Below are 25,269 nucleotides of genomic sequence, written 5' to 3'. Positions count from 1 at the left end.
GGAATCATAAGCACTTTTGGATTTCACCCCACAACATTTACATGCTGTTCTGTTAATTTCTTTTGTGAAGAGATATTTAAAATATTTCACATTTGCTATCTAGCATTAGAATGTAATAACTATCCATCAAATTGTAACAATCATGGAATCTGTAAGCGTGGTTACTCAGTTCTTAGTAATCTTAATTATTTAGTTTATTTTTAACTAAATTACATTCCCTCCCTCCAGGTTTTCTACTTTTTTTATCTTGATGAATAATGCAACTCTCTAATCCTGACTGTGCATACAATACTGATGGTGTCTCTTGAAGTACACAGAATATAATATTAGTGAGAATTTGCATTTTTGTCAAAAACACAGGGAAACAGATCAGAAATTACTAGTTCCTAAAGTGAAGTACTAATGAACTTGGTAAAATAATTAGTCTCAAGGACACAGGTTTCTTTTAATATAATTGACTAGTTTACCTTTAATGAAAAGGGGTTTCTGTTGGCACAGTTTTACTATTAAATAAATAAAGCATTTAGTCAAAACCATCTATATATACTATACAAAATACTGGAAGATATATTCAATTAAGGATACTGCAAAAAAACGTGCTTTCAGAAGGGAACATTATGAACTGTGTTACACAAGTAGATTTACAACTGAATGGTACAATATGTACTCAATACAGATTTAAATTTAAATACTGTTCTTATACATGGCTGTCAGAAAACATTATACATTGGGAATGTACACAAACGTGTAAGATATATTAATGATGGAGTCATGATTGCATTAAACTTTGATAACACAGGATTACTAATAATTAAAACACTAGGACACAAAAAGCCAATATGCGCAGCAGACGTGTGATTTTCAGTCCAATATATATTCCATAAATACAAAGTATATTTAGAAGGGAAAGACTGCTAAACAAGCAGCATTCTTAACATACCTAACAAGGTTCAACTCTGTCTAAGCCCAAATAAATGAAACATGTTTGTGGCCTCTAATTTCTTCATAAATCTGAAAAGAATCCTGAAAATGCACTTATAATGTTTTCTTCAAGATTGATGTTGTATATAAAACAGTACAATCTTAAACATTTTCTTCTATGGTCCATGAGCAATGATACAACTGTCCAAGGCATTGTCCTTTCGTGCCCATATGTTTTCACAAATGGGAGATAAAGTCCAATTCACACAGCAATGTATCTCTTGATAACTTTGAAACATTTGTCTGAACAGACAGCAACAAAGCCAGCCCTCCTGATAAACAGAAATATATCATGACCTTCCAGCAGTGAAAGTTTACTACATGACTTAAAAGCAAAGAGCTTTGATCATACTAATTAATGCAATAGATTTTACAATTTGCTTCTCATTACAGTTAGATACATGACAATTTTAAATGCAAAACCGTGAGCAAGATCAGCAGAACTTTCACTGAGAAAAAAGGTCAAATCAGATTTTTTTTTCCTCACATTTCCCACCTGGTAACAACCAAAGTTTATTAATGTCTTATTCCTAGAGTTCAAATGATCATTTGCAGTGATATATTTATTGCTGAGTGAATAGGGCTGAACACTTGAACATTAGCAGCAGCATGTAGTGTTTTAGAATTCCTTTGTAATAGAGCTCAAAATGCCAACCATAGAATAAGCAGGATATCTCTTTCACTCCAGACCTCCTTCCATTTGTGCAATAGACTCATCACATCCAACTCCTGACAGAATCCAGCATGTCACCGCTGTGGGTAAGATATCTTCCCCTGATTAACTCCAATGCTATTTCAATAACTTTCAGAGACAACTTCAAAAAGAGTAATGGATACACTATATTATGTCCCATCTTTCTCAAAGAAGTCTACCATCAACAGAACAGACGTATTTCCAAAAAAAATTATTCAAACCACAGTTTTAAGAGAAAATGCACCTGAGATAGATTATATACTTGCCAACTTCTCTGAAATGTGTAAAGGGTGTCCAACCTTCTGTGTTACTTAGTCACATCATACAGGGTCTACCACCATGGTTACCTAGAGTTTCTCCAGTTGATGGCACCAGCTTGACAGAATTGAGAACAATATTAGGATTTACTTGTATACGTACGCACTTCTTATACTTTGCACTTTGCACCATGTCAAACACATACAAGTGATATCACCCAATATTTGATGGTAATAACGTAAACTTACTGGTAGAGGAAGTTTGGAAATTATATCCACAGTACTGGTTAGTCAATACACTCAATGCAAATATACAGTTAGAATAAAGTTAATCTGGGAGATACGCCACTGTCTTGGATATTCCAAAAGAACTCAAATGCAAGTTCAACTGCAAAACATTCAAATTAATAATATTTCAGAAATCACTGAATGTAAGCAACCAAATAAACTAAGAAAATTTGCATCAGTAATGGCGCCAATGCCTCAGAACACCTAGCAGTGCTTCAGCTCCCTTTCTTCAGGCTTCCTCTCAAAAGGTTGAAACAAAAATTTGAGTCCGCAAAGAAGAATTAACAGTACAGTTTTATATTAACTGAAGAGTTGGCAAGTGTGGTTAATGTGAATCTTAATACATAAAATAAATCACAGAAAGTCTGGACAAAATGAAAAGGTTACAAGTATTCAGAACAATAAAACCCCCTGTGACTCATTTAATTGGTTAAAGAAAATAAAATCTGAATTAAAACTAGAGGTAGCCAGCTGTTCAATAGTCTTTTAGTTTCACTTCATGTCATTAGCTTTCACTGTCAAAGTAATGAACTGCTCATTTTATAATTAACATTAACAATACTGTATAGATCAGTGGTCACAAAATCCAGTCAGAAATCTCTCTTCAAATTGGATACTGTGGTTTTAAGTTCCTGTTGAATACCCTGTAGTGCTCTGCTCATGTCTGGTAGAAATGATGGTAGTGGTGATGATGTTCATGGTGGTGATGGTGTTCATGTCTCTGAACAATCCGACCAACATGCCCTTCATACAGCAGAAGAGAAGGCAAATCCCTCACATGTTCCTGTTCTACCACTCTTGAAGAGGGCTGGAAGGCTTTATACAATTGGTGGCTATCCTTAACCCTCTGCTTGTGTTTCTTATGGCTCTGTTGATGCTGTTGACTGAGTTGCATGGGTAGACATGGAATATTTGGGCCTGCTGCCAGAGGAGTAGAGGTCATTGGTATATAGGGACTCTGCGAGGGCTTGTTCTTTCCAACCTTCCCAGCTGCTCCTGAAGCCATCATATCTTTCCTCAGAGCTTTGGGAGATTTAATTAAGTGCTTGCCAATGTCCTGATTGCGTAGTCTTTGCTGCAATTCAATCACCCTGTTGTATGAAGAATGGCTAAGATGACTATATCCCGGATCTATGGTTTGAGACCTCCTGTGGTGACTGTGCATGACTTCAGGTTCATGGGAACGGGATCTGGCTTGATGAGAAATCTTCACATGATTTTCTTTTCTAGAAGCCACAGGAGGTGAACCTGTGAGATAAACAGTTGCATTAGTCTGTATCTCAAGTAAAGTTGTTGAACTTGCATCAGCTTTGAAATGAAATTTCTTTTAATTTTAGTGTGCGTTCGGCTTTCAGTTTTTTTTCTCATCTGGTTTATTCCAAACCTTCTGATGAGTATTTCTCTGGAACCCTTTTCTTGGAGGCATTCTTAGTAATTTCCAGTGCTGATGACAAAGAGTAGGCAATCTACAGAGTACATTCCTCACTCTGATGCCTCCTGTCAGTATATCCAAACTGTAACAGAGATTTGCTTCCATGTCCTATCTCTAAATATTCAATATCACCAAACAAATAATTTATCTTCTTGTTTAAATGTTACCAATCATTTGCACTTCAAAATAGTGCCACATAAGTTAGGAAGGTCCTAAGTTTAACTCCGGGACTTTGCTGCTGAAAATGAGCGACAAAGCAGAGAGAAAGAGTAGAATGGAGACCTGGCTAAAGATGGAGAAATAACATGGGCTGCTGATTTTCCAGGACTCTCTCTGCATTCACAGCTGTCCCAAACAGTTTATTTCAGGCCACTCTGTCCTCCTTGCACTAAAAAAGCAGCAGAGTTGTAAACGGATGCCCATTTAGTGACAGAAATCAGCCACAGAAAGATTAATGACTTTGATTGAAATGGAATAGACATTTGCCTAATCAGGAACAGCTGATGAATCCCATTGGCTGACATCTGATCATTAAAACCTACTCTTTCAAAGAATGCATCTAGCTTTGCCACCAGACAGCAACCTTAATGAAGTCTCTACCTCCATTGGCCTAGCTGAAGAAAATTCCAAATATTCACTCTCTGTTTAATTTTCTTAAATTAACCCTAACTTTGTAAGTGGAACCATACTTCTATATGGAGCGGGAAGACGATATATAAAAAGCAATTAATGTAAACGAGAGAAGAAAGAGCGACACTATCACATGCAAAAATAATTCAGGGACTGGACTGTTCCAATGTACCTGGTCCAAATTTTGAGGTGTAGTTTTCTATCCCTGCCAGGTCAAGATAGTGGTTTCTCCTTTCTGTGTTCTCATCAACACAGTGTTGATGGCAGTTATTCTGCTGAGGATGCTGATCACTATTGTGACGTCTGAGAAAAAGAGGAAGTTATTTATGAATAGTCCAGATGAGACCCAACTTTTTGCATCCAATCAAAATGCAGCAGCAGTAAGTTCTACTTGAAGCCCTAACATACACAGTTAGGTTTAGGATACACTCCCGGTAAATTGTGAGGAAGTGGTGTTCTTTGGAACAATATAACCCTGTAAAATAATGTATCTAGAAACCATGGTGACAATATGGTTACTGCAGGCCACACCAGGAGTCATTCCAGTTATGGGATTGCCATTGCGAGCTTCAGCAGCTTCCAAGCCCTCAGGGAATGGGTGTTGCATTTCCCCATGACTGGAGATGTGCCACCCAAGAATGAAGCTGTGTCAGCAGTGAGAGACAGATGGCAATGATAGAGACCCAAGGGAAATGGGTCAACTCTCATTTGCAATCATATAGAGTGACCAGAGTTTTAGGGCAGGCATGTTGGTCAGAGGTCAGGATTGGAGTCTGGGGTGTGGGTCGTTGATCTGAATTGGGGCTTGGGGAGGATGGGATAGTGGGCGGGTGGATGATGATCAGGTAAGGTGTTGGGGAGAGAGGCAGAAGGAGTGGGGGCAAGGGGGGGGACTGTAGGGAGAGAAAAAAATTATTAGCTTGATGAGGGGGAAAGAGTCTTTTGGGCATACAAGGAGAGGGCTGGGTCAATCAGCCAGAAGTGTCAGGGATGGTGGGGTATTGGTAGAAGGGTATGATGGATACAGTGAAGGTGGGTGTAAAGGACAGAAGGTAAGTTTGGGATTTGCCACAGTGGGGTCCCATTCCCGTGCTGTGCTTATGTAAGCCTAATCATACTGGCTCTGCCCAACGACAGTTCTTCCAAGAACAACATGGACTAATTTTTCCTTCATTGCTCCAAAGGAGCGCCGCATAGGGAAAGACATCATTTGATGCATTTCTGATCTGGAAATCAAGTCATTCAGGTGAACACTACTCCCACTGGGAAGTGCCCAGTCACATTTCTAAAGTGCTGCAGAATGACCTGGAAATGTCCAGTAACACATTTCACTCTATGGCAAGTTCCTTTCCAATTGTGCGGCTTTACGTGATCTAATCTCTAGGCTAAGATGACTTACAGCAAGATGTGGGAAAAAGATTACTGAACCCTTTAATAGTTAAGTTTTAAGGACAGGATACCGTAAAATTTCAGTCACTTTAACACACTGGAAGAATCAAATTGGCACTTGTGTTCTTGGAAAAGATTCAGAACTTTAGTTTATTTCTTACCTGAGAAGAGTGCGAGTTTTCTTCTCTGTATTCTTTGACTCCTCCACACATTTATTATCAGCCTTTTGCCATGGACTGCTAACATCTAAGACGGAGGAGAAAACTAAGTACATTAATTTTTTCAGTTCTGAGTTGTACAGATTCTCACAAGCAACACAATTCAAAATTAAAACTGAAAGTACTGCTGTTAAAGTGGAACAGAGGCTTAGAGGCATGCCATAAATTTGAACCAGTTAGTTATCTACTCCACTATTGCAATATATCATACAGGTTTGATAAATATCAAGTATATAAATATTTTAAACTAATTCAGTTATGCCTTCAAAGGAATTTTATTTGCACAAAATGACCTCCTGTTCAAAGTCATTGCTGTTACTCATTAAGTGCATTTAAATGGCTTCCTTTATAATAGACTCCAATGCATTTCCTACCAAGTTGATAGGCCTATAAATCTAGAGGTCAGATTTCTTGCCTTTCTTCCAAGAAATGGAACATAAGCTATTTTCCAATCTTCTCGTACCTCTTCTCTTAATGAGCTTCAAAAAGAAAAATCAGCCACAATTCCCTAAACTTCCACTCTCGTTTCCTTAAGTGCTGTTGGATGCATTCCATCTGTGCCTGTACACTAGCAAATAATCAAGGGTTGACTATGTCTACAATCTTTAGTTTTCTCTGCAATGCAAATACATTAGTCCTACTTCCAATTACTGGAAAGGGAATACAGTTAATACCTGAAAAGAATAACACAAACTCTCCTTTTCAGCATTTTCCCCCTATTTTTCACATGATGCTGTTCTTCAATAATACAAGTGTAGTATTATGCTTGCTACAAACATACATAGTAAGAAAGCTACTTTCTATTCTATCAATATCCCTTGCAATTTCATAGTCAGTTAATTTAATCGTACACATTTCCCAATCTCCTACTTTGATTGATTAAATAAATCTTTTTTTAAACATCAATGGGGAGAAATTCAAGGGTGCAAACTTTTGGTTGCACACCACCCACCTGCGCACACACACATACATACACACATGCGCACACACACACACACACACACACACACACACACACACACACACACACACACACACACACACACACACACAGAGTTATATCAGGGACACATATGTTGGACCTCAAACCTCAGTGCATTGTTTAAAATGTCAGAAATCTCAATCTTCACAAAGTTCTGACTAATTAAAGTGATTTTTTGGTTTACCAAAAATGACAGAGATCTTTATACCTACCACCATGTACAATTAACGAAAATCAAAAAACTTCAGATGTTGGAAATCTGAAATAAGAATTTGAAGTAAAACAGTAAATGTTGGAAACACCCAGCAGGTCAGAAGGACCTACAACCTGAAATTTTAATATTGAAATAGTGATAGAGTAATACAGCATGGAAACAGGCCCTTAAGCCCAACTCGTCCATGCCGAACAAGATACCCATCTAAGCTAGTCACATTTGCCTGCATTTGGCCCATATCCCTCTAAACCCTTCCTATCCATGTACCTGTCCAAATATCTTTTAAATGTTGTTATTGGATCTGCCTCAACCACTTCCTTTGGCAGCTCATTTCATATATGGACCACCGAATGTGTGAAAGAGTTGCCCCTCAGTTCTCTTTTAAATCTTTCCCCTCTCATCTTACACCTATGCCCTCTAGTCTTTGATTCCCTTTCCCTGGGTGTGCATTCACCCAGTCTGTGCCCCTCATGATTTTATACAACTCTCGTTACTCTCTGCACACATGCTGCCTGACATATTAAATGTTTCCAGCATTTCTGTTTTTGCATCATTTACAATTACATGATTTCGTCTGGTATAAAAGTCTTTCGCTTACCGGCCTGGCATGTTTGATTGCCTTTCTTCTTCTGGTTTGCATCAGGTGTCACAGTCAGCTTTACCCGCAGTGTTTTACTGCTACTTGGAGAGTGGTTCACAGATGCATCTACTACTTCATAGATAGTGTGCAGAAGACTAGTGATATCCTGAAAAAGTATTAAACAAAAACACTTTAGTATTCTTATCAGTTAGGTTGCCCAAATTACAGTATCATATAAACTAATTTCCAGATATTTTCCTATGCATATTAGTTTTTGTAGCTTAACAAACAGTACATTTAAGAATTTGTTAAAATTGGTACACAGAAAAAAAAAGGATCATGATTACATGTGTTATGGCTACATATTTGGGATATTACAAATATAGACATTGTGAAACCTGACAAAATAGTATGATAGGATGAATTCAATCTCCTTATTTCGCATGGAAGGATTCCAACTTTTTTTCATATTGGCCACTTTGAAGGAGATTGTCAATTAAAAAAGAATCTTTTATGAGCATGGTCATAACATGCTGATATCACATAAACTCATTTCAAGGTCAAAAACTGCTTCATTGAAAGCACATGCAAGTAGATATTATTACCGATTATATTGCATTAAAGTTGCAGAGAAAAAGAGAATCCATTGCTGGAGAGGTGCTGTGGTTGGGCTACTAGTAGGTCAATAATGTAAATCTCATCCCACAGTGATGGATGATAGATGATGGCAGCAAATCAAATTAGGCACAAAATTCTCCGGTTGCCAAATGTCGCAAAATCAGAAACCTGTTTGAAGAACAATCAGGGAAGTCCTTCAAAAACTATTTTTCACATTGCTACACAGAACTACCAAATGAATCCCCCTTGGTGAAAGTAGGATCCGAATTCCCTGTCGTGTACTGGCAGTGACTAACCACATTCACAATGTAACAGTAATTTTTGTGTGATACGTGGAGCTCTTTCAACTGTGGAACCATATACCAATCTGAGGAAAGGTGGTCAACGATGGGAAAGGAGAAAAAACCACAAAGGAAAAGCTAAATAAAGACAAGAAGATAGGGAGCACAAGATTTTAGACATTCTAAAAGCAGTTGGCAAAAAACTTATGTATAGTGGGACAAAATTTTGCTTGGGTATAACAAACAGATTTTGTAAAATCATTGAAACATTCCCTTCTACTACATTTTCAGATTGGAAGCTGCAGGTCTCACAGTTCTGGAGCCAATATCATAATTAAAACAAAACTTTCACATAGCAATCTGCTATATGAATCTCTGCCCTCAAGCAGAATTAAAGATCTGCAGCTGAATATTTATTGAAATGATTGATCATGAGAAGATTGGCAGCACTAGATCTGTCACATAATGCTGTTACTGATAGCAGGGGATGTGGTCTCATGCACAACCCTATCATGAGTGCTATTCATTCCATATCTATTTTCAAATACCTGCAGTTAGATTGAAGTGCTGCAAATATTTCACAGGCCATGAATAGCAAACATAAGATTGGAATTGGAGTCGTTTTCTTTTTAAATGCAAGTAGTATCATAACCATACTACTGGAACAATTCTTTGATCCTTCTACAATAAGCTATAATCCCAAAACATGAGAAAGGTAATTTTTAGAATTTCTTATCCATAAGAACATTCTATAAGGGAGATAGGGGCAAGACTTTCTGAGCTGGAACAGATTTAATGCATTGTCAGCACAATATCAGCTCTTGATTTATTAATGTTATAGAAATACAGACACAAGCCTTCCTCTGTGTTTAAGTACATTCCTCATTTACAAGCTTTTTAATTATACTACAAATTACACTGCAGTCACATACAAACCACCAGACAATTCTAGCATCTAAAAGCTTTAAATCACTTTAAGCAACATAGCTGCAAAACTTTTTGCATGAACTTGATAGTTTATAATTTTGATTTCCATTTATTTTAACTGAGGTCCCAGTGAAGGTAATTAGAAGATAATTAATAGTTCTCAACAGACCACAAGAACAAAATTAGTTAGGCCTTTGAATAAGAATAACAAGTGAGATTGCCCTGTATTTTTTAATCCATAATGTTTGCTAATTTATCTTCTAATAAACACAAAGTACTGTAAAAGGGCTTTTATTGGGAGTTGATAAAATTAGTACTACCAATAATTCATAAATAGTCTATATTGATATTGATTCTTAATTACTCTTCCAGCAGATTAATTTTGGTAGCTTTTTTCTTCCATCATCTGTTTAGTAATTAAATACGGCGTGTCCTAGTGTTATGGCCATTCAGGTAATGGAAATTTATCCTTAAGGAGTTCACAAATCACTATCAAAAAATCTGAGATACAGAATAAAAATTCACTCTTACTGAATTTATGTGGGGGAATAAACTAAATGAACACAAAATGTGAAATAAACAACGTATTTTGTCAATTTTTGTCAAAGATTTACATTACGGAAAATTGCAATAGAGACATTCTTTTTAGGGTTGCAAGCTTCCAATAATGTGGGGGTGTACTGTATTCGTTAAAAGAAAAACAGTAATTTAGATAAATCTTTTGGATCAAATGCCCATTTTAAATTAAATGCATTTTAAATAAAATTTACTTTTACAAATACCAAATTTGAATCACAAATACTAATGTCATGCATATACCTTTCAAAAATAATTTTAAACAAGTTTGAGAAAATATTCAACAACTTTGTTCTGGAATAGGACATAGAACATAGAACGTTACAGCACAATAACAGGCCCTTCGACCCACGATGTTGTGCCGACATTTTATCCTGCTCTAAAATCTAACTAACCCTTCCCTCCCACATAACCCTCCATTTTTCTATTATAATAATAAAGAAAATTATCCACAGCAGTTTTCAGGAGCTCAGTAGGAAATAAGGGACATGTTATTTCATTGGTGCTTTGCCTATAATCTTTGAATTACATGGAAATGTACACATCACTCCTCCAGCCTATTTATTTAACTGTTAATCAACCAATTTTGCACAATCCAATGCAGTGCTCTTGGTTCCAGTATGAGTTAGGCATGATTAGAGCTGCAGCTTCTCAATGGTGTCCATAGAAACCTACTAAGAGCCCTCTCAACTTCCAGTAGGTAGTCTCACCGCACCAAGAGAGGCAGCAGAGGAAGGTCCAACATAGCTGAGTCCAACTTGCTAAAAGAAATCTGGACATCCCCAGAGTCTTACTCTGTTCCCAGAGATAATTTGCTACATACAACATAGATTAATATTGGCAAACTGTTCTGTCACGTTAGATGCAGCCTTGGTCATTATAATGCAGAGAATGGACACAGATCGTGAATCATGAGGTCTGTTATAAATCATTTATTATTTTAAATACTTAATTTATTTCTGAGTAAATTTATGACCATTTGTGACACTTTTACTGGGTTGCATGACCTCCAGAAGGTAAGCCTAGTGGTATTTCTGCTCCATTTCACCAGAAATGTTGCTATGGTGATAATTATTTCTAATCTAAATATCTGCACATGGAGTTCCACCAGAACTTTCCAAATAAAATAAATATGTGCATATTTGCCTCCCTAATGAAGCAACCCGATTTAGCTGCAATAACATGAAAGAAGGAAATGTGGATTTTTTCTTATTCTTCCCTCTGATCACGTTATTCACAATACTTTAAAATGAAGAACCTATTGTATATCAGAGTACACTTAACAGTTACATAGATAAACCCTGGAGTAACAAGAAATGACCAAGTTGTAGATGTACTACTCCTTCTCCAATGTTCATAAATGTTAAACAAAACAAGTGTAAAAGGAGGATATTTACTAAATACTGTGTGAACCAAAGCCTCTTGTGAACATTAGGAGGCTTTGTGCACTGTATTCACTATGAAAATGGCTCCAATACAGCTGAAAACCAACAGCAATCTATCCTGAATCAGACCAGTCTCCATGTAAGTACTCAGTAACTCAACAAACCATTCACTGCAATGATCTGCTCATTATGCATTTTATAGCTATCAAAAGACAATCTTACATTGCAATATGCTACTTTACAATTCATACTTAGTTGAAACAGAAATGTTTTAAGACAAACAAGTATTTAAAATATCTTTTGAAATACAACAAAATATAAAGCTGATGTGTCATTTGTTTAGATTACCTCACGGGTGACTTTCCCATTGTTATCGAAGTCATACAGAGTGAATGTCCACTCCTGCCTGTTGTCTTCTTCTACAGACACATCACATTCCAACTCCTGTAAAATGCAGTTTAAGGGCTACTTCAGACTTTCTCTCAGCACAAAGTCTTGACACATTCTGCACTACAATATTCAGTAAATTTCAAACCTTGGGAGAAGGTATTGTCCTACAATTCACTTGAATCAATGCCAAATAAAGATATCTTTACAGAGTTGATAGCTTCCCATATAAATAAATAAATTGCAACGATAATCTCAATAAATAATTATCCAACCAATTTATATATTGATTCCTGATTAACAGTAACTGATTTACAATAAATCTATTGCATTGACCAAGGTATCCATGAATTGCAAGGAATACACTTAATTCCATTTTTTAAGAAATCTGAATCACATATTCAGCAATTTAATATAAATAATGCAAATATCAAGATGAAACATATGTGTTATTTCATAGAGTGTGGTGAAAAACCAAATGGTAGAAATTCACATGTAATATGGTGGTGTCTCCACTTTCAAATAGTGGCGTTCTCCACTTCCAAAATTGACTTCAGTGGAATGACATTTCACACATACTATATTACATGATTAAGTCATGTGACTGTGGACAAATTTCTACCCTCAAATCACTATCTTTTGCTGGAATTATATTTAAAAAAAGGCACACAATGAAGAGAAATATTTTAGATTAGACCAGAGACAACAACTTAGGTTTATTTAAAATCACATAATCAGCACACTTTGGTACTCATCTCCCACTCCTGAATGTAATGGCTTATATGATAGAGGGACCCATATAAAAGATCCATCATCTAGATTTCTGAGGCATTCCCAAAAATGATATTAAGTGTTGATGAAAGTATTTGAGATATTAAGAGGAACCAATAAGGAGAGATAGAGAGAAACTATTTCTGCTAGTTAGAGAATACATAATGTCTATCCTTACCAAATATCACTCCATCTCATACTTCACTTTCCTCTCCAAAGCTCCTGAAATGTCATTACCTCCCATTTTACCTGGAAATTTCTGTTTCAATTCCTCTAATCATGATCACATTATACCACTGAAAAGGCTCTGCACGAAATCACAAATGACATATTGTGTTCTATATCAAAAGTGATCTCTCTCTGCTTACCTTCCTTAAACTACCTATGGCAATCGACAAGGCTGACCACAGCACATTACGCTAATGCCTCCCCACTATTGTCAGGCGAGGTGAACCTTCTTGCACCTGGTTCCCTTCCTATCTTTCCAATTCAAGATAGAGAACCAGCTGCAATGGTTTCAATTCACTCCTGAAATTATTATTTCTGACATTCCCCTCTATTTGACCCTTCCTACTTTTCATCTCTCAACTTCATCCTAAAACATGACATCCATTTCCACAGGTATGCCGATGACACTTTTCTATTAACTCTCATGACCTTTTACAGTGTCTGAAATTCCTGGCAGCTTGCCTGACATCCAGTTTGGACAGATACTCCTTCCAACAGAGAATCAGAATGACCAAAGCCAAAATTTCCCCTATGGCCATCAACATCAACTTTATCCCTGATCACCAGTTGAAACAGACCATTCATTACCCTGACCAGCCTTTCCCTTTATGCTTTATGTTCACATGAGGTTATCTGAAATGTATGTTCGAATTCATTCCACCTCACTCACTTATTACCTGTTCCTGCTGACCTATTATGGCTCTTGGTTAAGCAATGGTTCAATTTAAAAATTCTCATTTTTGAAAATTCCACCATGATATTGTCCCCACCAAATCTCTACTATTTCCTCTAACCCCACAACATTCCAAGATTGGCAAATTCTCAAATTCCAATCCCCAAATTTAATCTGTTCACCACAGACAATAATACCTTCAGCTGCCAAGGTCTTGGTTCTGCAATTCCCTCTCGTAAACCTCCTGGCATTTTTCTTTCTTTCTTTCATGATGACCTTTTGTTTATCTGCTCACAAATGTGACTCAGGTACTTTGTTTAATAACACTGCGATGAAGCACTTTCTGACATTTAGTTAAAGGTGCTCAGTAATGGAAATCATTGTTGTTCTGCTGAAGTAAGGACACATGTCTACACATGAAAGGTAGGGGGAACTTTAGGAAAAATAGCAATTGATGCTGAATCAATTATTCATTTTAATATGAGTTTAATGGATTGATTAAGAGAAATGAGGCAAAGGCAGGTTAATGTTGCTGACAGCCATGAACTCCCTAAATGGCAGATCAGCCCCGAGGGGATAAATGACCAAAGTATGTCCCTATGTGGATCTGAGCCTACAACAGGCATGGGCCAAGCACTCCAAAGGACTGAGATGGGAGGTGATGTTCCCAGTCATTCCATGCTATGGCCTCGAAGATGTTCATTCTCAGAAGCTCCTTAATGAAATTGAGGTTGGTTCTTGTGTTTGAAATGCCTCAAGTTTATCATCAGTACCATCCAGTTCCTTCAGATTCTGTATACACACGCACACACACACGCACACACACAGAATCCAGCAGCTGTCACTGGATAATGATTGTGGCTAATTTTTCCTCTTTCTAGCTTGTAAATGCTGAAATGAACCACGTCCCACTATCATGCAAGCACAGACTGAAGATAATGCTTGTAGCTTTCTTAGTCAATATGCCAAAACTCCTCGTTGGTAGTTCAGATACCAGCCTTGGGAAGAGCTTCTATAAAGTCAATGATATTGAGTGGGAATTGCTTTCAAATGAAATGTATGTGTCTTTGCCTTGGTGGTCCACATCGCTAAGAGTGCACTTCATCAGAAAGGTATGGAAAACCATGTTAAATAGATCTATGTCCAGAGAGGGTCCTTTATATGTCAGTCCGCATTAGCTGAATTCAGATCCAACCTGAAGGTTAGTTCTACTAGTACATAACTGCCACTGAGACAAGTAGTGATCAGCACTGATGCTGCTTAGAATTCCTGAGCTTTAACAGGTCAAAGGTTTAATAGCAGCTGAGACTCGAGTTCTGGGCCAGTGCGAATGTCGGAGTGCCAAGATCAATATCCTGCAGCAGGAATATTGCCAATCCTCAGTGCCAGCCAGCTGGAAATAGACCTGTGAAAATATATCGTCCAAGAGTTCTTTTCCCACTGAAAGATCTAATCCTGCAGTCTCCAGAAGGCTATTTAAAGTCTTATCCAAATAGGAATAGCTTCTCCCTGCAAGTACTGCACTGCTAATTGGTTATTAAAGAAACAGTTCTATTAATAAAAAGATATAATAAATGCTTAAAACATATTTTACAATTATCAATCAATAATTATCAGGTTTTTTGCATCAATCATACATAAATAATAATTCCATATAACTACTACAGTTGAAAGAAAATAGGAGGTCACTTTTCATTTGTTCTCTATGATTTACACTCAGGAGTAACATCTAAAGAGGAAAAGACAGTGTATTTGGCAAACAGATGTCCTGACTAACAAGGAATTTTACTCATGCGCGTAGGCTCCAGTCATCGCTCAATACACACTGTCATGATATAATGATTCTCACCCATGTGATGCTTTAACTGTTTCTTGAGTATTACATCTTCAAGTTTATAGTGCAGATTCTGTTAGTGATACTCAGTTTTAACAATGGTTAGCAAGAGTTGGACATGTCCAAAATTTTGGCTGTGTTTTCGAGAGATGGCAAATGTATGCTGCTAACGCCTAGGCTACAGTACTGGTGAAATTTGTTGATGTAGGAAAGTTCAGTCCAAACATTAGTGAAATTTAAAAGAGAGTTCACCAGATTACACATCCCATTTATACTGAGCATGCCCTGTCCCATAATATGAACTTGGCTATTTAATGAACATCACCTAAAAAGTATGTAAAAATTTTGTAAGATGTTAATGTTTGACACAGTCAAGAAAGATATATAATTAATGGATTCTCTCTACTCTCCCATTATGATGAACTTTTATAAGCTGTGCACTTTACTCTGCATTCTGTATTGTTTTACCTTGTACTACCTCAATGCACTGTGTAATGAATTGATCTGTATGAACAGTATGCAAGACAAGTTCTTCACTGTACCTGGCTACAAGTGACAATAATAAACCAATAATAGATTATAAGCCTTCCTACACTTAGCTTCTGGAAGATAGGCTATTTTTTAAAAATTTCCCTCCCCAATTTTCTTTCCCAGTCTTTTCTTTGTTATAGAGGTAACTCCATTGTCCACAAGGTGTGTACAAAGTGTTTCGAAATAATAAAATCAATAAGGGTAAAATTTCATGTCACTTGGAGCAGTGATGGATGGATAGCAGGAATCCACTCCTAATATGGTCAGGTTTGTCTGTGAACCACAAGGGATCATTTAGGAAATATTAGTAGGTCTAAAAGTATAAAAATGCTGACTGCCTTTGCGTTTTGTAGCCAGAAAATTCGGAGGATTCTGAGATTTCTCTTCCAATTCTAGCCTCTTGAATCTTCCAACTTGAATTCATCTATCATTCAGCTAACTAAGCCCCAAACTCTGCAACTCCAAAATACAAATCTACCAACAAAGTGCAGCACAAGGTCAAGCAACAGCACCTCATCTTCTGACTGGGCATTTTACAGCCTTCTGGGCCCAGCACTGAGTTCAAAACTTTGAAATAATCAGCATTTTCATTTCAAGTTTCCAGCATCTATGAATTATTTCTCTGGGAGTTTCAAATAATTGTTCTGGCTCTCCTATTTACACTTACTCCAGATTGACCTTTTGTTCACTTAAATAAAAGCAGAGGGTGCTACAAATATTCAGCAGGGCAGGCAACGTCTGTGGAGGAAGAAGTAGTGTTAACTTTGTGGGTTGAGAATATGTTATTCGTCTTGATGAAAGAACATCAACTTGAAATGTTAAATATATGTCTCTCTCCACAAATGCTGACTGCCCTGCTGAATATTTCCAGCTTTCTATATTTTTATTGCACATGTTGGATGCAGCAGGACAGGGAAATAAGGTGTTTAAAAAGGCATAAGAGATGATTTCCTTTACCATCCTGGGGTGAATGGGCAGTTGCTAAATTGGCATCACTCATGTCTCTGTGACAGTAGATTCAATTCAGACATGAGTACAAAAAAAAATCTAAAGTTTCCTGAGGACGTGTGCTACATTGTCAGAGTATCTGTTATTGAGTGAGAAGTTAAAGGGAGACCCCCCATCTACTCTCCCTCTCTTGTCCTCTCTCCTCCTCTCTCTGAGGGATATAAAGGGTCCAACGACACCACTTCAAAGAAGAGGCAGAGGCGGGGGTGAGTGGTGGTTTCCCCAACATCTAAGTCAATATAATATCCCTCCATCAATGTTTTTGAAAACTGATCTGCACTCCATCACATTGCTGTTCATGGAAGCTGCAGTATAAAAATTGACAGCCTTGTTTCCTACGTTACACAGGAGCATTAGCTATAAAGTGGTTTGACATATTGTGAAAGAGATGTGGAAATAGTCATATAAATGCATGTCTCCCATGTCTTCTTTCCCTCCCTTAACCTCCCCACTTCTCTACTCTCCTTCTGCCACATCACTCCTCCTTACTCCTTTTAAGAACCTTCCTTACAACTTAAGTTTTGGAGCAAACTTTTGGTCAAAAGTGCTGGATCAATGCAAGCAGTTGGTGGATGCATGTTGAAGCCGGAACTTAGCCTCAGACCATGCTTTCCAAATTGTTTTTGAATAAAGAGCACTATATCTATCCCCCAAGATTCTGCCTTGACAGAATTAAAGGGGGCAACTTAGATCTCAGATGATAGTGTAAAACAGGCAATATTAATTCAGCTGCCCAACTCTCCCAAGTTTCATTTACATTGAAGTTTCACATTATCGGGAAAAATCAAAATTAGCTGCAGTACATCAATTGCCCTAGTGCAATTTTATGATGATCATAGTTCAGTATGTAACTGAAGGTGGTACATCTGTCCTCAGCACATAGAATTTACCTGCAGAACAGAATACGTAAAGGATTTACTCTCCTTCCCTTTTCAAATTATGAATTGGACGATGTGCAAGTGAATGCATTTATAAAATATTCATGGTGATAAAAGATACTCAATTGCTGATGTTTCCCTTCAGTTTCCAGCACAGTAAGACCACCAAGCTCTTTTTTGACTTTGTACACATTACACGTTGTTAAACTGAGATGTTTAAAACAAAACTCACTTCAAATTTCAATTGTTTCTTCATGCCACTCTGTCCAGTTCCTTTTTCCATCTTCTTCTCAGCTGTACCGATGAAGCCATCCGTGTTCTCTGGAGGCAGAGCAACTTCAAATTGCAAAAACAAAGGTTGGGTAAGTTGTCCAATTCATTACAAAAGAACATTTCAATAGGTACAGTCAGCAGAGGTATTTTTGGTACTGTACATTTTTTGCATTTTTCACATAAATTTCATAAAAATGTAAACCAATCTCGTAATCATAAGTACCAATGTCCAAAATATAACACTATGGCAAAACATAGTAAAATACATTAAAAATCAAATGTTAAGAATTTATCATGGAAGATACAAAAGAAATAAATGTTCCACTTGTGTCTCAGCAAGGTAACAAATATAGAACCAAACCCCTTCCCCCCCCCCCCCCCCCGCCCCCCCATTCCTCACACATATCCATGATCTTTTGGGTCTTTCATTAAAAGTACCCTTTCCTTCAAGGCAATTCAGACAGTATAAAGAGTATTGCAACAACCTTCACAAATTCCATTACTACTTCATTTAGACTTGGGTTAAGTGCCAAGCCCTGACCTCAGGACTTTTACTTAATGAGGCGACAGAATACATAGAAACACAAAATCAGTGCAAGAGGACAAGGGCTTGGTATGGAGCATTCAAATATAACTGTAGAAATGAGAGAAAAATACTTAACCAAAGAAGCAAGTCCACCAAGACAAACAAAACTTCTATATGATTTTTCTCAAGTTTGTTCTATAGAATCTTAGAAGATTTTAGCACAGCAGTATAATACCTGCTGCTCCAACAGACTAGCATTTGACAACTTAAATTATTTGCATTAATGTTGCAATTATTTTTTCCATTATTTATTTATTCATTGATTCCATTTCAGAACATTGCTTAAAAATGCAGCTGGTTCATAAATAAAAGTGTATTCTTTAATATGGTTGACTATACAGCCCTGTACACTATTGATAAAATCTGAGACAGCAGTCGTTGGGTACCTGTAAATCTAAGTGATATGTTTTGACTATTTTTAACCAGGTCCTGAGGCATGTCTCCTAAGCATCAGATTGTATTTTACACCTGTGATCTAAAGTCAGAAATTAAAGTTTAAAGCTGTCTAAATCTCTTCTCCAGCAGGAGCACCTGGACACACACTGTTCGTCAGTAATTCACCTCTGAACCCACAAGTGACAGCTTTAGTTCTTAAACTTCAGTTAATCTTTTCTTTCAAACTGTAATCATCTAATTTCCATAAAGCAACAATTCAGGTATTATATTTTCCTAGAAGCCACAAGATTGATTGAAGGATTTATTATTGCATTCTGGGACACCATTAGGATGCCATTCATTAACAAGCACATTAAAGAGAGAGTAGCAAGTGGTACTAATGCTTCAAGTGTGCAAGTTTAGTGCCATTTAAACAATTATGTAAACCATCTTAAAACTTGTCAACAAATACAAGCTGGCCACAGTAAGCTGATTCTTTTCTCCACACCAACTTCCCACTCCTAAGACGGCACTCATTCTGGGATACAATTTAAGATATACCAACAATCTTCCATTACCTCACACAAAGGGCAAGACCTCACATGCTATTGGATAGTACAGCAGAAACCCTGGCTGACTTCTGCCTTCCCTAGTCCAAGGACATGGATTAGGGAGATTTGTATATAAATAGATCCATGTTATTACTCATATAATAGCATATGAAGAGCCAAAGAGCCTTGTTCCAATTCTTTTTTTAAATTTCAGATACCTGCATTCCCTTGTTTAAAGTTGTCTTGCCATCATAATTATTTATAAAAAAATAAATTAATTGAAACAATCCAGTTTTGGTAGTCTTTTTGTTTTCTTGACATTGAAGCACTATTTTGCCTTAACTATTAGAATTATCAACAAATTAGGAGGGGTTATTGAGCATCCAACTTTAACTGAGTTCCATTATTTCCCAACCAATATTCAACACTTAAGCAAGTTTCAATACTTAAGCGTCAGTCTTTTTCGCAGGGAAAGGGAATCAAAAACTAGAGGGCATAGGTTGAAGGTGGGAGGGGAAAGATTTAAAAGGCATCTGAGGGCAACTTCCTCACACAGAGGGTGGTCAGTATATGGAACGAGCCACCAGAAGAAGTGGTTGAGGCAGGTACATTAGATACATTTAAACTTGGACAGGCATATGGACAGGAAATGTTTACAGGGATTTGGGCTAAATAGGATTAGCTTAGATGGGCATGTTAGTTGGCATGGACAACTTGGGCCGAATGACCTGTTCCCATGCTGTATTATTCTATCACTTTATGATTCTAGTGATAATTATATTCAAAAGTGAGCTCTTGCACGTGGTATCAAGATTTTTGATAATCACCCCCGAGTGCAGAAGTTCCCACTTCACATCACCCTGCCCCAGCCTGATCACAGTGATGCAGCTTGTGAGGTGCCAGTTTTATAAAACATTTATCTCAACTTGCCCAAACAGCTACACATAGCAAGGTGGTATGGGAGTTAACATACTACATGTGGCAGTTGTATGTGTGGATTTCAGGCCTAATTAGTTAGCCATTAATCTCCCTTGCAACAGAATGTTGCTGAGGAGAGCAAATAAAACTGCAGATGCTGGAACCTGAAAGAAGATAATGAATCTGATGCAGGGTCGTGACCTAAAACGTCGACAATTCCTTTCACCCCCACAGATGCTGCCTGACTGGCCCAGTTCCTCCAGCAGTTTATGTTTTACTCCAGATTCCAGAATCTGTAGTCTCTTGTGTGTCCAATGACTCTCTGCTCTCTCATAGTTTTCCATTATCATGCTCTTTTATTATCTTATCTTACCATTATCTTTTCTCACCGTTTCTTTAAAATGCCTCCCTAATAGTCAGTATGCATGCTCCTTAAGGTTTGATCTATCTTAACCAATCTCCATATTGTCTTTTGTCTGACACCTCACTCCTCCTTGCTTTGCGTTGAAAACCAACAACCCACTCTTCCCCCAGTTCTGAGGAAGGGTCCCTGACCTAAAATGTTTACTGGTTTCTCTTTCCACAGATGCCGCTTGACTGGCTGAGTTCTTCCAGCACTTCTGTCTTTGTTTCAGAATGTTGCTAAGGTTTGGCATCTAACACAGACCCAGAAAATGAGCAATATGTCAGTTGTGGCAAATTAGAGTTCTGCCTATCTTCCTCTATTTACTCAGAGCACACAGATGCTGTGCAGATAAAGCTCAGAAGATAATGCACTGCCCTTGCTGCTTTGTCCTGAATTGATTGTAACATTTAAGTAGTGGATGGCTGAAAACATACCAGCCAGAGCAGTTATAGTCAAGGATTTGGTTCACTCTGTAAAGTTTGACAAAAATTCTGGAATTGTTTCAACTTCCCGCCATGCAGTGCTCTGAAATAACTGTGCCAAGCTGAAGCTCGATTGGAAAAGTTATTCTTGTGCCATGCCAAAGTCATATTCTTCTGGAAGGTTATGCCCAGGAACCCTCTAGTGGCCTCTACCCTTTATTGATCTTCAGTGGTGTTCATAAACTGCTCAACCTTTAAAGTTAACAGCACACAGTCTTATTTTCTGTGAATGAGCAGGACTCCCCATTCATCCGAAAATCCAAGCACATCTAGAGCTTTTCTGCTTTCACATAAATTTGCAGAGAAAATGCAAATTGTTAGCAAGGCCTGGGGAACTCTTGCCATTAGACAAAACATAGTGGAACTTGCTGTGTGCTCTACCTGAAAACCTGTTACTCACAAAATCAGATATTGAGATGAGAGAAAGCACATGGTAGTCATAATATAAAATGCTTCCGAAGTTATCTACTTTGATTTGAGGATGAGTAACTGAACACCAGAGACACCTGTCTGATGTCTTCAACTGATTCAGCCCTGTTGGGATCAGCACTGTAGCTTTATCACTAGAACATTTTTCATTGAAATTCCTGCTGGTACTGCACTATTAATGTATCATTCAGCAGGCTGCTGAACAGGTCTAAAGGTTTCAGAGATGACTGATCAGTTATATAGTGAGCGCAATGCAGTCTGAGGGAAGCCAATCAGTTGCTTTATTGTTTCAGCCTGGGGCAATCGCTATCCGGCAGAGAAATGTTGCAGGATCAGGACTGCCAAATGGCCACTTCACATAATTACCTCATCACAGCAGGTGTTATAATGAGGAAATTCCCAGAAATGTCCAGTAGCTCTTTGTTCTCCAGTGTTTTGCAATGAGGTATCCCAGGATTAGCATGTTGTTTCTAAAATATAGGGTCTTCCTGAAGAAGTAAACTGATAAGAGAAGCAGACAGCTCAGCAAACCTTGCCGATTGGAATGATTCCAGGTAAACGCAGGCACAGCTTAGTTTTAATCGTTTAGATCTGGTTCTGATTTAGTACCAGTTCCAATTATCCGGGGTGGTCTGGAAAAGCAATATCTGGCTGGGACTAGCGAACAATAGTACTCTAATGAACAGCCTCTAATAATTTAATTATTATAGAAGTATTTGAATTTACATAATAGTCATTACTTACTTTCTATGAATAATTTATCAGAAAGAATTCATGTTTATTATGCTAAGCACAAGAAAAAGAGATTTATTTTTGGTAACCTGCCAACAGATTGAATAATTTTGTCAGTTGAAAGCTGAGGCAGATGAATTAGACACACCCTTAATTTAATAGATATCCAACTGCAATCCTTGGCTTGTAGGACAGATAAACTCTGTGGTGGCTTACTGGGGTAAAGTTTTAGTTCATTTCATAGTGTATGGCCTTAAGCCAAAATCCTAATTATTGTGCCTCAGTATTAATAATTGTTCTCATCCAACATGTGTATCTACAAAACCAAAACTTCAATATATTTCACTAAATTTACTCCACATCCATTTCATGCTTGAGATATGGAAACACAACCAATTATCAATGTAGCCCCCTTTTTGGTCTGGTAGCTTCCTGCCACTACAGTAATAATCATTGCAGCTCAAAACCTGGCTCTATTCATCTCAAATTTACATTCTGCTGAAAATTGCTGTGTTGAACTTTTCGATGTTTGTCCCCACACAATTTGCTTTAAAACTGATGTATTCCAAATTAACATCACTGCAGTGGCTGTGTATGAAAATGTACACTTGATAAAGAGGACAAATTCCTTTGCAAATGCTATTAAATGAATGCCTAGAATAATGGTTATATGATGCATACTTTAATAATTCATTGGTGATTAGTACATATAAATTGGATCAAATGATAAGTTGACAGAAAATTGCTAGATTTCACAACAGACATCTGATTTTTAAAACTTCACTTTCTGGGATGATGCATTAAACTTATTCCTCAAGCTAGTATTTTTAAACGTGTTTTGTAATCCAGTTAATCACAAAAATATGGAAATAAACCATATCCCATTTTACACCAGTTTCACTTAATCCTCACTGAAGCCTTATCAAAGGAAGACAGCTACAAAAAAAAAAGAAATCCGCACAACAGGAGTTCAGAAATATATAGGAAGCATAGAAGTAATTAATTATATGGAAATCTGACATTTAAAGTCATTTTAGTATTGGATTGCTCTTGCAAAATATGACTCAAGGTACAGTAATACTGTCAATTTTGTATCATTGTGAAGTGGAGAGAAGGAGCGTTCCCCCAGATGGATTTGACACTGCATGGTGCATGACCCCTGGGGTCCTTTTGAACATTTTATAAACTTACATTGGAGCAATTTTCACTGGGTTGTAAAGGCAGATGCTTTTCTCCCTCACTCACTCTTGAAGGGACCATCAAAAGCCGTGTTCTCTGCATGGGCATAACTACACCCGCACCCATCCTCTTGTCTCTGACAATCAGATAGGGACCAGTTGGAATAAACAAGGTATTGCTTGGTTGTAAGTAATTCTTCAATTGCAACATTAATGTGGAATAACCTTCAGTCCACAAAATAAAATCAAACTCTAATTCATATCACCAATATACCCAATATTAATACTCAGCAAAGGAATTTAGTAGGAGTGTTATTTGCACTTAAGAATAGCATTTAACTTCCTTTTGCAACCTCTGCCAGCCCAGTCAAGATTCCACCGCCAAGTACATATTTCCCTCCCTTCCCTTTTCAGCAGTTTGAAGGGTTTGCTCTCTTTGCAATTCCCTGGTCTGCTCTTCTGTCCCCACCAACCACTCTCTATCTTATTGCACTTTCGCATGTAACCACAGGAGATGCCTCTTCTCTTCCCACCATCCAGAGGTTCAAAATGTTGTTCAAGGTGAAGCAGTGATTCACTTGCACTTCTTCCAGTCTAGTGTTCTTCATTCAGTAATCACAATGTGGTCTCCTCTGCATTGGAGAAACCAAACACAGTTTGGATGATCGTTTTACAGAGCACCTACACCAAGTCTGCAGCAAGGACCCCGAGCTTCCTATTGCCTGCCACGTTAATTCTCCATTCCACTCCCACTCTGAACTACCTGTGGCCACCTGCACTATTACAGTGAGGCCTAACACAAGCCTGAGGAACAGCTCTCATTTTCCATCTTGGCATGTTGCAGCCTTTCAGACAATATTGAATTCTCCAACTTCAGATAACTGACTTTTTCTTTCTGTCCGTATCAGAATTAAACATTTCTGCCAGTTCTGCATATGTGATTTTGGCTCAGTGTTTCTCTATTAGTATTGTCTGACCTCACAAGATCACAAGACAAGGGGCAGAAGTAGGCCATTCAGCCCATCGAGTCTGCTCCATGAGCTAAAGGAAAAGAAAAAAAGAAAAAGATAAAGAAAAAAAAAGGAAAAAAAAACTATTCCTTTCTAGCACCAATTTCTGGCCTTATCCCCATATCCCTTGATACCTTGACTAATTAGATACCTATCTATCTCCTCGTTAAACACCTCCAATGATTGGGCCTCCACTGCTGTACATGGCAAAGAATTCCAAAAATTCATTACCCTCTGGCTAAAGAAATTTCTCCTCATCTCTGTTTTAAACCAGTACCCTCTAATTCTAAGATTGTGCCCTCTGGTCCTGGACTCACCCACCAAGGGAAACAGCTTAGCCACATCTACTCTGTCCAGTCCTTTCAACATTCGAAATGTTTCTACGAGGTCCCCCTCATCCTTCTGTACTCCAGTGAGTACAGTCCAAGAGCTGACAAACACTCATTGTATGTAAGCCCTTTCATTCCGGGAATCATCCTTGTAAATCTCCTCTGAACCCTCGCCAACATCAGTACATCCTTCCTAAGATATGCGGCCCAAAACTGCACACAGTATTCCAAATGAGGC

General features: G+C 37.7%; 1 protein-coding gene across 2 annotated transcripts in view; it reads right to left on the bottom strand.

The window, feature by feature from the left end:
• Positions 1 to 473: 473 nt before the first annotated feature.
• nkd1 (NKD inhibitor of WNT signaling pathway 1) overlaps positions 474 to 25,269 on the bottom strand; it is a 75,712-nt gene continuing 50,916 nt past the window's right edge. Inside the window, exons 5-10 of one of the 2 annotated variants that reach the window (XM_052028319.1) lie at positions 17,995 to 18,098; positions 11,801 to 11,896; positions 7,684 to 7,831; positions 5,833 to 5,917; positions 4,455 to 4,585; positions 474 to 3,468 (exon numbers count right to left, since the gene is read on the bottom strand). In XM_052028319.1, the coding sequence (XP_051884279.1) occupies positions 2,879 to 3,468; positions 4,455 to 4,585; positions 5,833 to 5,917; positions 7,684 to 7,831; positions 11,801 to 11,896; positions 17,995 to 18,098 (1,154 nt within the window). In that variant the 3' untranslated portion in view covers positions 474 to 2,878. The remainder of the gene's footprint in view (positions 3,469 to 4,454; positions 4,586 to 5,832; positions 5,918 to 7,683; positions 7,832 to 11,800; positions 11,897 to 17,994; positions 18,099 to 25,269) is intronic. The other variant, XM_052028320.1, reaches the window with a different exon arrangement.

This window comes from Pristis pectinata, chromosome 13 (assembly GCF_009764475.1).
Source record: "Pristis pectinata isolate sPriPec2 chromosome 13, sPriPec2.1.pri, whole genome shotgun sequence".
NCBI classification, from domain to species: domain Eukaryota; kingdom Metazoa; phylum Chordata; class Chondrichthyes; order Rhinopristiformes; family Pristidae; genus Pristis; species Pristis pectinata.
This window is presented reverse-complemented; position numbering and strand designations above follow the sequence as displayed.